We start from the raw sequence: 12,134 nt of genomic DNA, 5'->3' as shown, positions 1-12,134 counted from the left end.
CCAGTGAAAGCCACAGAAATGTACAGGCTGTGTTACAGAAGTGATCTCATCTCTTCACAACATCCATAGACAAAGGAGATCAGGTGACACCTGTTCTTGGGCCTACTCTACTAGTAAGACTGAAGTATCAATGAAGGCTGTTTTACATAGTAAAACGCAAGGAATCTAAGCACTCTGCCATGTGTGTTTCATCTGCAATTCAGAAGTAGGCTTAGCCATAGCAGACTGTCATAGAGTGCAACCATTTTCCATGGGGGCACCAGACGATACCCTCTTAGTATCCATCCATTAGGGGGCACTTGTTTGCAGTATCAGTCACTTATGAATCTTGAATTTTAAAATCCCCTTCTGGTGGTAAGACTTATTTTATAGGCAGAGAAAGGAATCTGGTTATAACCCTGATCTTCTGAGAGTTCCAGGTCACTGTGTGTTAGCCACAAGTTCATTCATGTTCAGTCAAATGCTATACTTGGCTTGCTGAAGGTTTTAAGTTCTTACAAGGATAGATAAACACATAGCTACTGAAGTATGAAATACATTCAATACATGAAGCTACAGTAGTACCTTGGTTCTCAAACAGCTTAGTTGACAAACAAATCGGCTCCCGAATGCCGAAAACCCAGAAGTAAGTGTTCCAGTTTCCGAAGGTTTACTGGAAGCTGAATGTCTGACGCCACTTCTGCTTGAGTGCAGGAAGCTCCTGTAGCCAATCAGAAGCTGTGCCTTGGTTTTTTAACGGTTTTGGGAGTCGAATGGACGTCTGGAATGGATTAAGTTCAAGAACCAAGGTTCTACTGTATAATACACCTGAACCTCCCAGGACTGTGTTGAAATTGCAGAGTTAAGCAGCAGTAATTAGTGCTGTGCTTAAGTTTTTCACATAAGACTATGATAGAAATCCATGAGAAGCTTCATGAAAAGCACACCCATTTTCATCTTTTTTTCTTTTCTTTGGCTGTTTGAAGCTAGATGACACATGCTGAGCCAGCTGACAACCCACCTAATCCATCCTAATGATGATTGTCAAGGTGGTTTGTGGCAGACACCACTATTAATTTTTATCTCAGAATGCACTTTGCACTGGGGGCATTTTGCGATAAGAAATGTGGCAGCTGGCGGCTTGCTACAGCATTGAGAACTCTGGTGAATTTTGTGCCCACCCCCCAAAATATTCCTTCACACTCCTCTGAAAATTGCAAGAATTAGTCTGTTTCCCCACCTGCTCTTGGAGGAATGTTTTTGATTCAGGATGAGCAGCAACACACAGCAGCCAACCTCCAGTGAGAAAATAAATAGCTATGGTAGATTATTACAATTTATTATTTGGTCTGGGAATAAAGTAGGAGAGAGGGAGAGAGAGAGATTCGGCTGTGCCATTTGCATGCCAGCTCCTGCAATTAATGTGGCTTTCTCCAGTTCTCAGAACTTGACAATATTATTTTTGTTTGCTTTTGTACAAATCTTATATTATTGACCATTTGATTTACATCAGAAACCAGGGCAGCAATTACACAGTGTGAGTAGCCATTGGACTTTTAAAGCTCCCTTGCCTCGGCTTTTGCTGATGCAGAGTGCTGATAAAATGAGGGCGTCTATCAAGCATATGAACAATGAGCACAGGGGAAATCAGTGATTGCAGCAACCGGAGGCTGGGATTCAGTTTTGCTTCGTCAACAGCTAGGATGCAAAACTAGTCTCTGCAGCTGGGTGTTTGGGGTTTTTTCCCTTTTTTCCTTTTGGCCAAATGTAACTGGGGCCAGAAATGCTCCATAGGTAGGTGAAGAGTTTAAAAGAATGAAGCCAGGTCCCTCTGCATATATTGAGAGGCAGAAGAACTTAGGCCCATGCCTATCACCAGGCCAAGGGGGCTGATTAGGATTACCAGTGGCCCGGAAAAATAAAGAAAGGGATTTAAAAATCCCATCTAGGGGTTGTCTTTGTATTTAAAGCATGACACCGGGCTGGGCTGGAGGGAGTACCTTGAAGACTGAAACTGGCTTGTCTGTCTGATTGCCTGATCATCTGTCACTCAAGCCAAAACACACTCTTTTCCTTTCTTTTTGCTTATTCCTTGAGGTCAGAAGTTGTGTGAGGAATTCAAGGAATTGAGCAGGTGAACAGAGAAAGAAATTCTAAGACAACAGCAGCTGTGCTATCACAGAAGCCCAAGAACTAGTGGTGAAGCTTATGTAGGGAACTTCTGCTCATGACCTCTGGTTTTTGGGTGTGTATAAGTGTGGTTTGGTTTAGTTTTGCTGGCTTGCTGGTTTTACTAGAGTGGTCTGGGCAAGAAAAGTGCATCATCCTTCTTGCAAAATGTTATATATGCCGTTAGCATGTGCAGGGAGCAGATCACTCTGGGACAGCAAGGCATCTAGAGTAAGCATTGGCTATCACCCATCTTGTGATAATGGGCCCAGAGGCTGATAATGTATGCTGTGGGGAAGGGATAAGTTTCTCTAAAGAACCTTGGATTTCAATTGCTGCTGCAATGCTATTATCATTAGAATCTCTTGCGATGCAACTGCAGCAGTGAGAACTCCAAACCCTTAAGTGTTTGGTGTTAAGCAGATAAGAGGTCAGAAATCATCGCAAATGGAATAATAAGTTGTCTCCATATACTCTCTGCTGATTTATAACAGCAAGACTGAAGAGGGCAGAAACTTGACAGCACGGTAGGATGAAAGACCCACCAGATTCTGTGTGTGACTTGGCAGTCTGTACGTCTACTCAAACTTTAGAACGCATCTAGGTAGAGCCTTCCTTCCTTCCTATTTACCTTGGTGGCTAGCAGGCGGGTCAAGTAGATTTCTGAGACCATCTTGCTGCCACGGTCACCTTCTCGCTGGTCCATGTGATCATGATTCTTCACCAGGTGCCACAGCTTGGTGCCGCTCTCCAGGTCAGGAGTGATCATGGGGGTCCGGGAACGGAGGCTGTCAGGGCTGCTGGCTGTCCGGAGCATACTCTCTGTGAGGAAACCACATGCAATGGGAACCGCCTCTCCCTCCTTCGCTGCCTTCCAGCCTCAGCTGTCCTCCCTCCACCTCACTTAGTTTGCAGCAAGGCCTGTCACACCACCAAGAGTATATGATTCGTGTTGGGCTACCCTTTAGAACCAGGCAACAAACGTTCATAGGCTGGGTGGCTCTATTAACCAAGAAATCATTGGACTTCCTCTTCCTTTCTTTTTTTACTGCCAGGGGAACTGCAAGCAGTGAGCGAAAGCTGCTAAAACCTAAGGCCAGCTCATGCTGTTGTCAGGTTCTCTCCAGTCCTAACCTGCCCAAATACATGTTCTATCAAATACATGAGACATCAAGCTGGTGTGCCATTCATATAAGATACTTCTGAAGGACCCCTGGGATCTCTGAGGAGGAACAGCAGGCTATAAATATGGTTAGACAGACAGACAGACATCTTTTTCTGCTCTGCTAGTTTTAACTGGCTGCTTTTGCATTTTAAAGGGGGAAGATGAAAGGAAACTCTTTCTTCAAACACACTGGGTTGTATCCAATGCTGTGCACAGGAAGTTCTCCTCAAATCAAAACACTTCTTAAACAAACGTTAAAGAGCTGTAGTTCTCCCCCCACCACACCCTTTCTGCAACAAAGTGCTAACTTAAGGGTGTGTCACAATAGATACCTTACTTATCCTCATCAACTAACATGGAACTTTATTCTTGCCAGGGACTTTAACTAAGACGAAAAATACAAGTTTTGCAGAAGTAATTACACAGGATATGAAGAGTCAACAGGTAGAGGGATGAGACAGAATCAGAAGAAGAATTTCTGAAGTGGCAACGTTGGTAGGTTTGCTATAAGTAGCACTGAGGTGGGCTTGGGTGTTTTTCTCTTCCAAAACTGATGCATGAGACATTGAAAAAGGGTTAAGAAAAAGCTGCTTTGGCTGCAATATTGCATCTTTTCTGCTCTGCCTTTGCTTCAGGAAGACTGATTCCTAATCTCCAGACTGTTCCTGAATCCGACAGCAAGCAAGCAATGACGGCTGTTTTCTCACTTACCATATCTGCTAAGTGATTTGGTGAAGGTGGACGAGTTGGAAATGTTGTAAGCTGAATTCTGCTTGGGCACCAGGGCCACAGAGGAACCATCTGTCACCTATAGCAAGAATATTAGCAAAACAAAGATTGAATGGACTTTTCAGATCCACATATCATGCATCTCTCATCCTAATAGCTCCTCACACTAAGACAAGTTGAAATTGCAATTGCCTATTCAGTGGGTTCCCAAAGGCAGTTCAATACAATGGACCAATGGACCATCATGCCTCAGGGAAAAGACGGAAGCTGAGGTAGTCTGATTACACTTGCAGGTCAACATCCCCATTCTGTCCTCTCCTCAGCCTAACTTGCTCTGAGGGAAATTCTAACTTTCTACATTTTTTAACATTTCCTCTTTTTTCATGTATCTCCCTCGCATTCTAAAACATTTAGCTAGGTATTGTCCTAATAACTGCCCCACTTTGAGGAAATACCCAATATGGCCCTCCAGAACTCTGGCTCTCAAAATTCTTCCTAGTAGGCCACACCCCTTACTGACCCTACTGTGCACCCTTCCTTACGTGTTTTTGCATGACTGTATGGAGGATAGGGGTGTGTGTGTGTGTGTGTGTGTGTGTAGAAACTAGCCTGATGTACAAAGATAAATTTTCATTCATTGCTCCGCCCACTTCTGCCTCTGCCCCTCCCCTTGATGCACTCAAGGTGGTCCAGAAGGGAATGGGGCCCTTGGGCTGGAAAGGGTTACCTGCCCCTGCCTTAATCCTTTCTGAGGAGAAGCCATGCTGGGATAGATGTGTAGAGGATGGAAACCTGACAGTCCCTTGCCCCAGCAAGGCTGACTGTGAATGCAGAAAGCTGGCAAGTGACCAGGTGGCCTACTATCTGCGGGCAGCTGCAAAGGCAAGCAGTGAGTGGTTCCCACTGGCCCACAACCCATGTCATTTCAAACTGGATCCCTTCTGAAAGGCTGAGCCAACCCCCTTAGATGTCCAAAAGGGTGCATCAGGGTATATACCACTCTAGATTGTTTGGCAGTATACTCAGGAACTGTCCTATTTGTGACAGATCATTAATCTACATTATGCAATATCTGGATTACAGTCAGAGTGTATCATGCATTTCTCTTGTATCAGATGCAGAGGTTGTCTGCAGTGCCCTTCTCTCACACTGTACACATGAAGCATCTAAAGTTGAGTGAACCCTGCACTTAGATGTGCCACACAGTTTCTTGTGCCACACCTCTACGGCTAAAGCCAGCAGACCACCACACCTGGTAATGGGCGAGAGTGTTGAGCCTTTTCCAGTCATTGTCAATCTTTGTCGTGACATCTTCATCTTGCAGTATTATCCGAGCCATCCTGCCCTGCCGCCACTCTGCACCGATGGAAGAGAAGGGCATGGGGTCACTGGGGATCGTGCTCACTTTGGACAGATCACAGAACGAAAGGCATGGAGAGCATGTGAGTGAGGCGTGGCACAAACAGTTTTTAAAAGCCACACCCCACTTTAAACCCTTGGCTGTCTTGTGCCAGCAGCTATGCTGATGAGGCTGGCCAAACATTTGGATGGAGAATAACTGACTCGTTTTCTCCTGTCTGTACTCCATTTGCAAAAATGGAATATCACTGTTCTTGAGCAGCACCATCCTACTGCTTGACCCCGTTCAGTGAATCTCCAAGCAACAGAAATATCTGCAGCTCACCTGTGTTCCTTTTATTTTCCCTTATTGAGAATCTCAAATTTTCAGTACCGACTAAGCACTACTGTCTCAGCCAATGAAAACACTGGCTTCCAAACTTTGGGTCCAACAATCTATTCAGGTGATTCACAACAAGTGTCAATGAGAAAATGTATAGCTCTTCTTAAATTTCAGGATATTATGTGTGCAATCTTTACAAATGCAGAATTTGGAAGACTAAAGTACAGAATGCAGCACTGAGACTTGCTCCTTCTTACATTCCATGGTGCAGCATCTGATGTTGTGCTAGGACTAGCAAGTACACATTAAGAACATTTTCCCCAGCAGGAGATTGAACAATGACCTCACTTGCAAATTGAAGGGCATCTAAGTTTCAAACTACACTGGACAATGGCAAAGGCCTGATTTCTAAGCTAAAATGTATGCAAGCAGGTCTGGGATGCTAAGTCACCTGCCAACCACTTACCTTCATGCAGCCTTTCCTGCAAGGCAGTTGATGGACTCTCTTTCTATATCAGAGCCCAAGTTTGGGGAAAGTGGCAGTTGGGAAAAGGTTGTGGAGTGGAAAGTGGTTGGCAGCAGATGACACCTTAAAGACTAATACATTTTATTTTGGTAGCATACACTTTCATGGACTAGAGTCCTTTGTATATGACAAAATCAACGCAAGCTGATGCTCCGAACAAGTATGTTACTCTTTAAAGTTCCACAAGACTGTTGCTTTTGCTGCAACAAGCTAACATAGCTACCTCTGCAAGTACAAATGCAATATGAACTGGTTGTGTAAATCCACCCTTTAGTATACACTGACTGCACAGCAAACATCTGTAACTCTGCAACTTACCCAGGTCCATGTCCCCTGCCTTAGGTCTCTGTGAGTAAGGGACTCCTTTATACACAGCATCCAAAAGCTTCTCCTTCACTTGTGTGATGGTGTCACAGTTTAGAACCTTGACCGGGATCTCGGGAGCATTTTCATTCTCAGGGTTCACACAGTTCAGCGTCTATATGAGAGAAAAAGGTAAATATATTTGCATGATGGGATTTGCCACATTGCACTATGGTTGCATATTGGGGGAATGCAGAGGGAAATGGGCAAGAGAATGAGAAGTCATCAAACTGCCTTGGAAGCTTTACCCCCTTTTCCAGTCATTAGGTTGGAAATTTTGGGGAATGCAAAATTTTGCAGTGGAATTTCTTACCCCCCAATAACATTGACCCTGCTGATCAGATTCCAGGCTCCCACTTGCACTAACCAGCATTTTGTAGTCAATTTGTTGACGGATGAGCTTGTCTTCACTTAAGGAGTAGCGAGCCTCTCCAGTGATAGCATCAATGGGTCCCTTCTCCATCTGCTGTTTGATGGCACAGTAAAGCATGAACAGAGGTTCACCTGCACACTCCTAAAGAGAAGGGAGGAAGACAGGGCATTAGATAGAACATCCCTTGAAATATCTAAAATAAGCAGCTGTTTCCAAATCAAACTTGCATTGGAGGTTGATTTTATTAAACACTACTTCTATGTAATTATTATTATTATTATTATTATTATTATTATTATTATCATTTGCTGGACCCTGGAGAACATGCTTCAAATGTATACACAGAAATGACCAGTGTTGTAGTAAGATCAAAATTTGCCTAATGATTACAGTATGTTGTTTAATACCTTTGGATCTTGCTCCATTTGCTTTCGTATTCTTTGGAAAACCTTATCAGAAAAATCCTACTCTTTGCAAAATACAAGTCAATTGTTTCAGTTGGCTTTTCACACAAACAAAATAATGGACAAGGTGTTTTCTGAATATATACCAGCTATTAATGCTGAGGTACATGATGGTTTGAGAAACAAAGCAGTGAAAAAGCATGTGTGAACTTTATAAATTCTAGAACTTCACCAAAGACCACTGATCTACAGGGATTATAACCCTACTCCCCCCCCCAAAGCGTAGGCTCAATTGGGCAGCACAAAATATCCAATACATGGGGATGGACAAGGCATGAGCAAAGACTTCATAAGATAAAGTAGACCATGAAGGGCTATCTCAAGTGGTTGTTCAGTAGGTATCTGGGTTGACTGATGTGGTTTTCTACAAGTTTTTCTGCAAATTAATTCTCCATGTTCATTCTTACCCATTATTGGATCAAGTCAATGAGCCATATAACCTAGAATCAATCTCCGACAATAGGCACAACCTGGTTCTTCAGAAAAGGATATATGATAACTGCAAAACAATCCATTAACTATTGTTCACTCAGAGCTTCCAGCACTATAAAGTTAAGAGACAAGCTGGACATAAATCTGCCTTCCTCTACAATGATGGGGAAACTGGCCCTCCAAATGTTGTCAGACTCCACCTCCCATCAGTCCCAGCCAGCATGGTCAATAGTCAGGAATGGATTTGTATATCCTCTATGAATTTGTCTCATCAGTACAAAAAAATCCAGATTCTACAACTCTCCATAGCCATGTGCCTCATAAGTCAATCCTTAGCTACGTGAAATAAATGCTTCCTGTTGTTTCTTCTTCACTTACTAAATGGTCACACGATTTCATTCTAACAATAAAAGAAATGGAAGTCTGTGATTGTTGTGCAATTAAAAGTTAAGGACAAGACAGTAAACAAAAGGAGCCAGTAGACTCCCAGCTGGAAAAGTGTCAACCTCAGCAATCAGGTGTGTATGATTAAAATGGACTGGAAGTGAGGTGCTGAAGCAGAGGAGAAGAGATGGAAATTAATAGGATGAGTGTGAAAGACATTTGAGAAGGTGAGGGGGGAACTAGAGAGACATCAGTCTGAAAACTATTATCAGTGGATTGAGACATTGACTTCAACAGTGTTTGGATCAGACGTATAGTAATGCTACATAGCTGGTCCCCAGGAGTGTTCCAGTATTTTCTTGTGCAATCTTTTATGCCAACTAGGGTGAAGATGAAAACAGGAGGGGTAGAGACAAAAATCCCAAGTGACCTCAGTCCTGCCACCTCTTTCCCAGCTGGCCACCATCAAAACAAATTCTACTTTGGTGCAAAGTGCATCTCCTCTCTCTGCCACCATATGCTGTTAGCATCTCGTTAGCATCTGCAGTAATTAAAGAGACAGCTGCTAACGAGCAAGAACAGGCATACATCATCCCTAGACCTACCGACAACACGCCTGTCTTTGAAATTATGTTTCATTTGCAAACTTGGCTTCATTAAGTCTGCTTGGGAAAGAAAGAGAGAGAGAGAGAACCAATGTGGGTGCTATGCTGTTTATTAATAACTGTCTTGTCTCCTCATAATGCACAAGCCAAATGATAGCCGTACATTAACAGGCATGCATGGCAATTACACTCCAGCATGGCAAGGCTCTCCCATTTTTACTTGCCCTCCTCCCTTTTCAGGTGAGGCCAGAAATTCAAGCCTCTTCCAAGGAGGGCTTTTATTACTTATAAAAGCTAACTGCAAACCATCCAGGCACAAAAAAGCAACACAGATGAAGAATAAATTGAAGATGGCTCCTTGGTCGTATCTTGTTTGTCTGTTGTGATCTCTCATCACACAGTTTTCTCCCACTTGCAGTCAGCTGAGGAGCCATGCATTGCTTGAGAGCCGAGGTGCCTGACCTGTTATCAGGGCTGTTTAAAGGCACTCTTGAGAGCAGTGGATTGCTTTTTACCTTTTGATCACCTCTGAAGACTAACCCTGTTTTAATGTTCTCAGTCCTGAGAGGTTCTTATACAATGGACAACAGACAGAGAGGGCTTCGTGTTCTTGAAAACTTGGGGTAAGTATTAACTAGTTAATTACGTTTGGTAACTGCTATTGAACTGTCTGACTCCCAGCTACAAAAGTGCAGTTGGGCAGGTTGCCATAATCATGCAATAGTAGAAGAACTTTCCCTAAGAATTAGCGGGTTCAATATCTGTTTGCAAAGGGAAGTGGGAGGATTTGGCATGGATCTGCTAGAGAGCAGACTGTGGTTTCAACTAACAGTGATACACCCATTTAAAACAGGCCACTGAATCTGCTCTAGCAAAGCCAACAGTGAGCTCAGTAGATCAACTTTATGCCAAATGATGTGTTAGCCAGCTCTTTCTTATTTACGGGAAGGCTATCACACATACTGACTCCAGGATAACCTGCTTTGGCTCTTTGCCACTTTTATTAAGTCTCCAAACACAAAAGATGAAATTACTTTTGCCTTCTATTAAAGGAGGTACATGGGCAAATAGGGTTCACAAAGCATTTGGTTGGGCCCCTCATTGCACCAGGCCCATGCCAGGCTTGCTGAGAGATCTGTAGGTGCGGTACATGCTGGAGGCATGAATGGTACCTGCCAGGGCCATAGAAGACCTTGAGCCCCAACCCCCGCTTGTATGCTGATATCACTGGCAGGCACCAAGTTCTGATACGATGGGTTGGCTACATGGAGAAGGCAAGTGAAATCCGGATGGATCCCACTGTAGAATAAATCAGTGAGCGTCTATTGGGGTAGAGGATAATTACATTCAGTCCACATTTTTAAACAAACCAACCTAATTCGCACCTCCTGGACTAATATACAGATTGGAATGCAATTATTATTCAGATGTTGCACATCTCTGTATTTTATGACTCAAAATATGCACCAAAATGTGTAAAAAAGTATTAATGGCATATTTTAACATAAAACATGTTTAGAAATGCATACTTTTAGAAAAAAAATCATATTTAAATAAGCTTTTTGTGATAAAATATGTATTTCAATAATGTGTAAATATTAATTTTCATAGAGAATCTTTTAAAAACCACAGATTAATGTGGAAATGGGATGGAACAGACTTATAAACACAGGCAAAGTTGAAGCAGACTGGAAATAAGATGGTTCTGTCCATCCTTGGTCTTCAACACTCTGAATACTGTCTAAGACTGGCCAAAATCCCAAATCTCCCCCATCACACACATTTTGCAAACCCCCATAATTTGGTGACTTTCTGTCTGGACTACTGTAATGTAATGTGCTGTATAAGGACCTGCCCTTGAAGAAAGTCCAGAGGCTATAGTCAGTACAGAATGAGACTGCTAGTTTGCTAACTGGGGCAGTCCAATGAGACCATGTGTTGCTAGTTCCGAAAGCGCTGCACTGAGTGCCAATGAGCTACTGGCACAATTGAAGGTGTTAGTGCCAGCATATATGACCCGAGGACCCAAAAGAGCACCTTCCCCATTATCACCTATCTCAGTCCCAATGAACATCTAGTGAGGACTTGTTGGCTGTGACTGAGAGAAGGGGGCTGCGACCTATGACAGGGCTTTTTCAGTGGTGGCTCTGTTCATGGAATGCCATGGTTAGGTGTGATTGTCTCTATCACTATTGACTTTCAGGAGAAGTTTGAAAATACTGCTGTTTACCCAGGCATTTGACAGCTGAAGGACAGTGCTCCTGGCAACTGCAAAATCACTGGATGAGAGAATGTTTTTAACCATAGCTGTTTTCAGGATGCTTTAAAAAAAAAGTTTTGTTGTGGATGTGGCTTGCTGCCATGGGCTCCTTTAGGAGGAAGGATGGGATATTAATAAATAAGTATAAAATAGTAACTAAACCCATAAAACCAGGCAAAGGTAGCTTGGCACCTTTAGGCAAGGACTTATGTTAACACCACATGCTCCCCAACAGCTTTGGAGCAGGAATTATGTGCTGATCTGCAAAGGTGAGAAGCACTTTAGCAGCTGACAGTGAGACACCAGCCAGCACCTACCACATAGCTCTAACAACCTCTCTGTGCAAGGAGACAATGCTTTTCCTGGGCTCATCATAAGTCTGTGCTCAATCTTTTAAAAATGACATAGACCAAAACACACTTTTATGCGACAGGACAGTGACTGCACAGTCAGTATGGGATGAGCTTTTAGAATTCACAGCTCTGAGCCCAGTTCCTGGAAGGAATGGATCTGAGGCAAAACCAAACATCTGAGCATAAAATACAAAACACAACACGAAGAAAGCCACCGATAACTTGCTGAGATGGCTCCTCCTCAAACCCTGGAAGTATGGCAATTCCAACACATAGCCCAGCCTTCCTCAATTTAGCCTGGTGCCTTCCAGATGTTTTGGAGTGAAATTCCCATCAGCCCCTGCCAGTTTGTATAATCCAAAACATCAAGAGGGTGCCACAATGAGGAAAGCTAACATAGGATTCTAACCATTGCAAAACCTACTCAGAGTAGGCACATTAAAAGTAATTGTCGTTAGTAACTTAGATAGAGTAGACCTATCAAAATGAATCTATTTCATTTCCTTTCAACTATTTGTATACTGCTTAATCACAATCATCGCTAAGCAGCGTACAAGAAGCCCAATACAGTAAGCTTCAAGGCCAACTAGGGATTTCAACTCTGGTTCTCCCAGCCCAGTACTGTAACCACTACTCCGAACTCTTACTGAA

The 12,134-nt window shown here is 43.1% G+C and overlaps 1 protein-coding gene across 4 annotated transcripts in view; it reads right to left on the bottom strand.

The window, feature by feature from the left end:
* The window catches only part of PLXNA1 (plexin A1), a 313,030-nt gene that overhangs the window by 15,105 nt on the left and 285,791 nt on the right, over positions 1–12,134 (bottom strand). For 2 of the 4 annotated variants that reach the window (XM_079964484.1, XM_079964485.1), the window contains exons 24-28: positions 6,980–7,126; positions 6,568–6,727; positions 5,295–5,446; positions 4,025–4,121; positions 2,780–2,970 (exon numbers count right to left, since the gene is read on the bottom strand). In XM_079964484.1, coding sequence (XP_079820610.1) covers positions 2,780–2,970; positions 4,025–4,121; positions 5,295–5,446; positions 6,568–6,727; positions 6,980–7,126 — 747 coding nt within the window. The remainder of the gene's footprint in view (positions 1–2,779; positions 2,971–4,024; positions 4,122–5,294; positions 5,447–6,567; positions 6,728–6,979; positions 7,127–12,134) is intronic. The other 2 variants (XM_079964486.1, XM_079964487.1) reach the window with 2 other exon arrangements.

This window comes from Podarcis cretensis (assembly GCF_951804945.1).
Source record: "Podarcis cretensis genome assembly, chromosome: 2".
NCBI classification, from domain to species: Eukaryota; Metazoa; Chordata; class Lepidosauria; order Squamata; family Lacertidae; genus Podarcis; species Podarcis cretensis.
The sequence above is the reverse complement of the archived record's forward strand: the minus strand, read 5'-3'. Positions and strand labels throughout refer to the sequence as shown.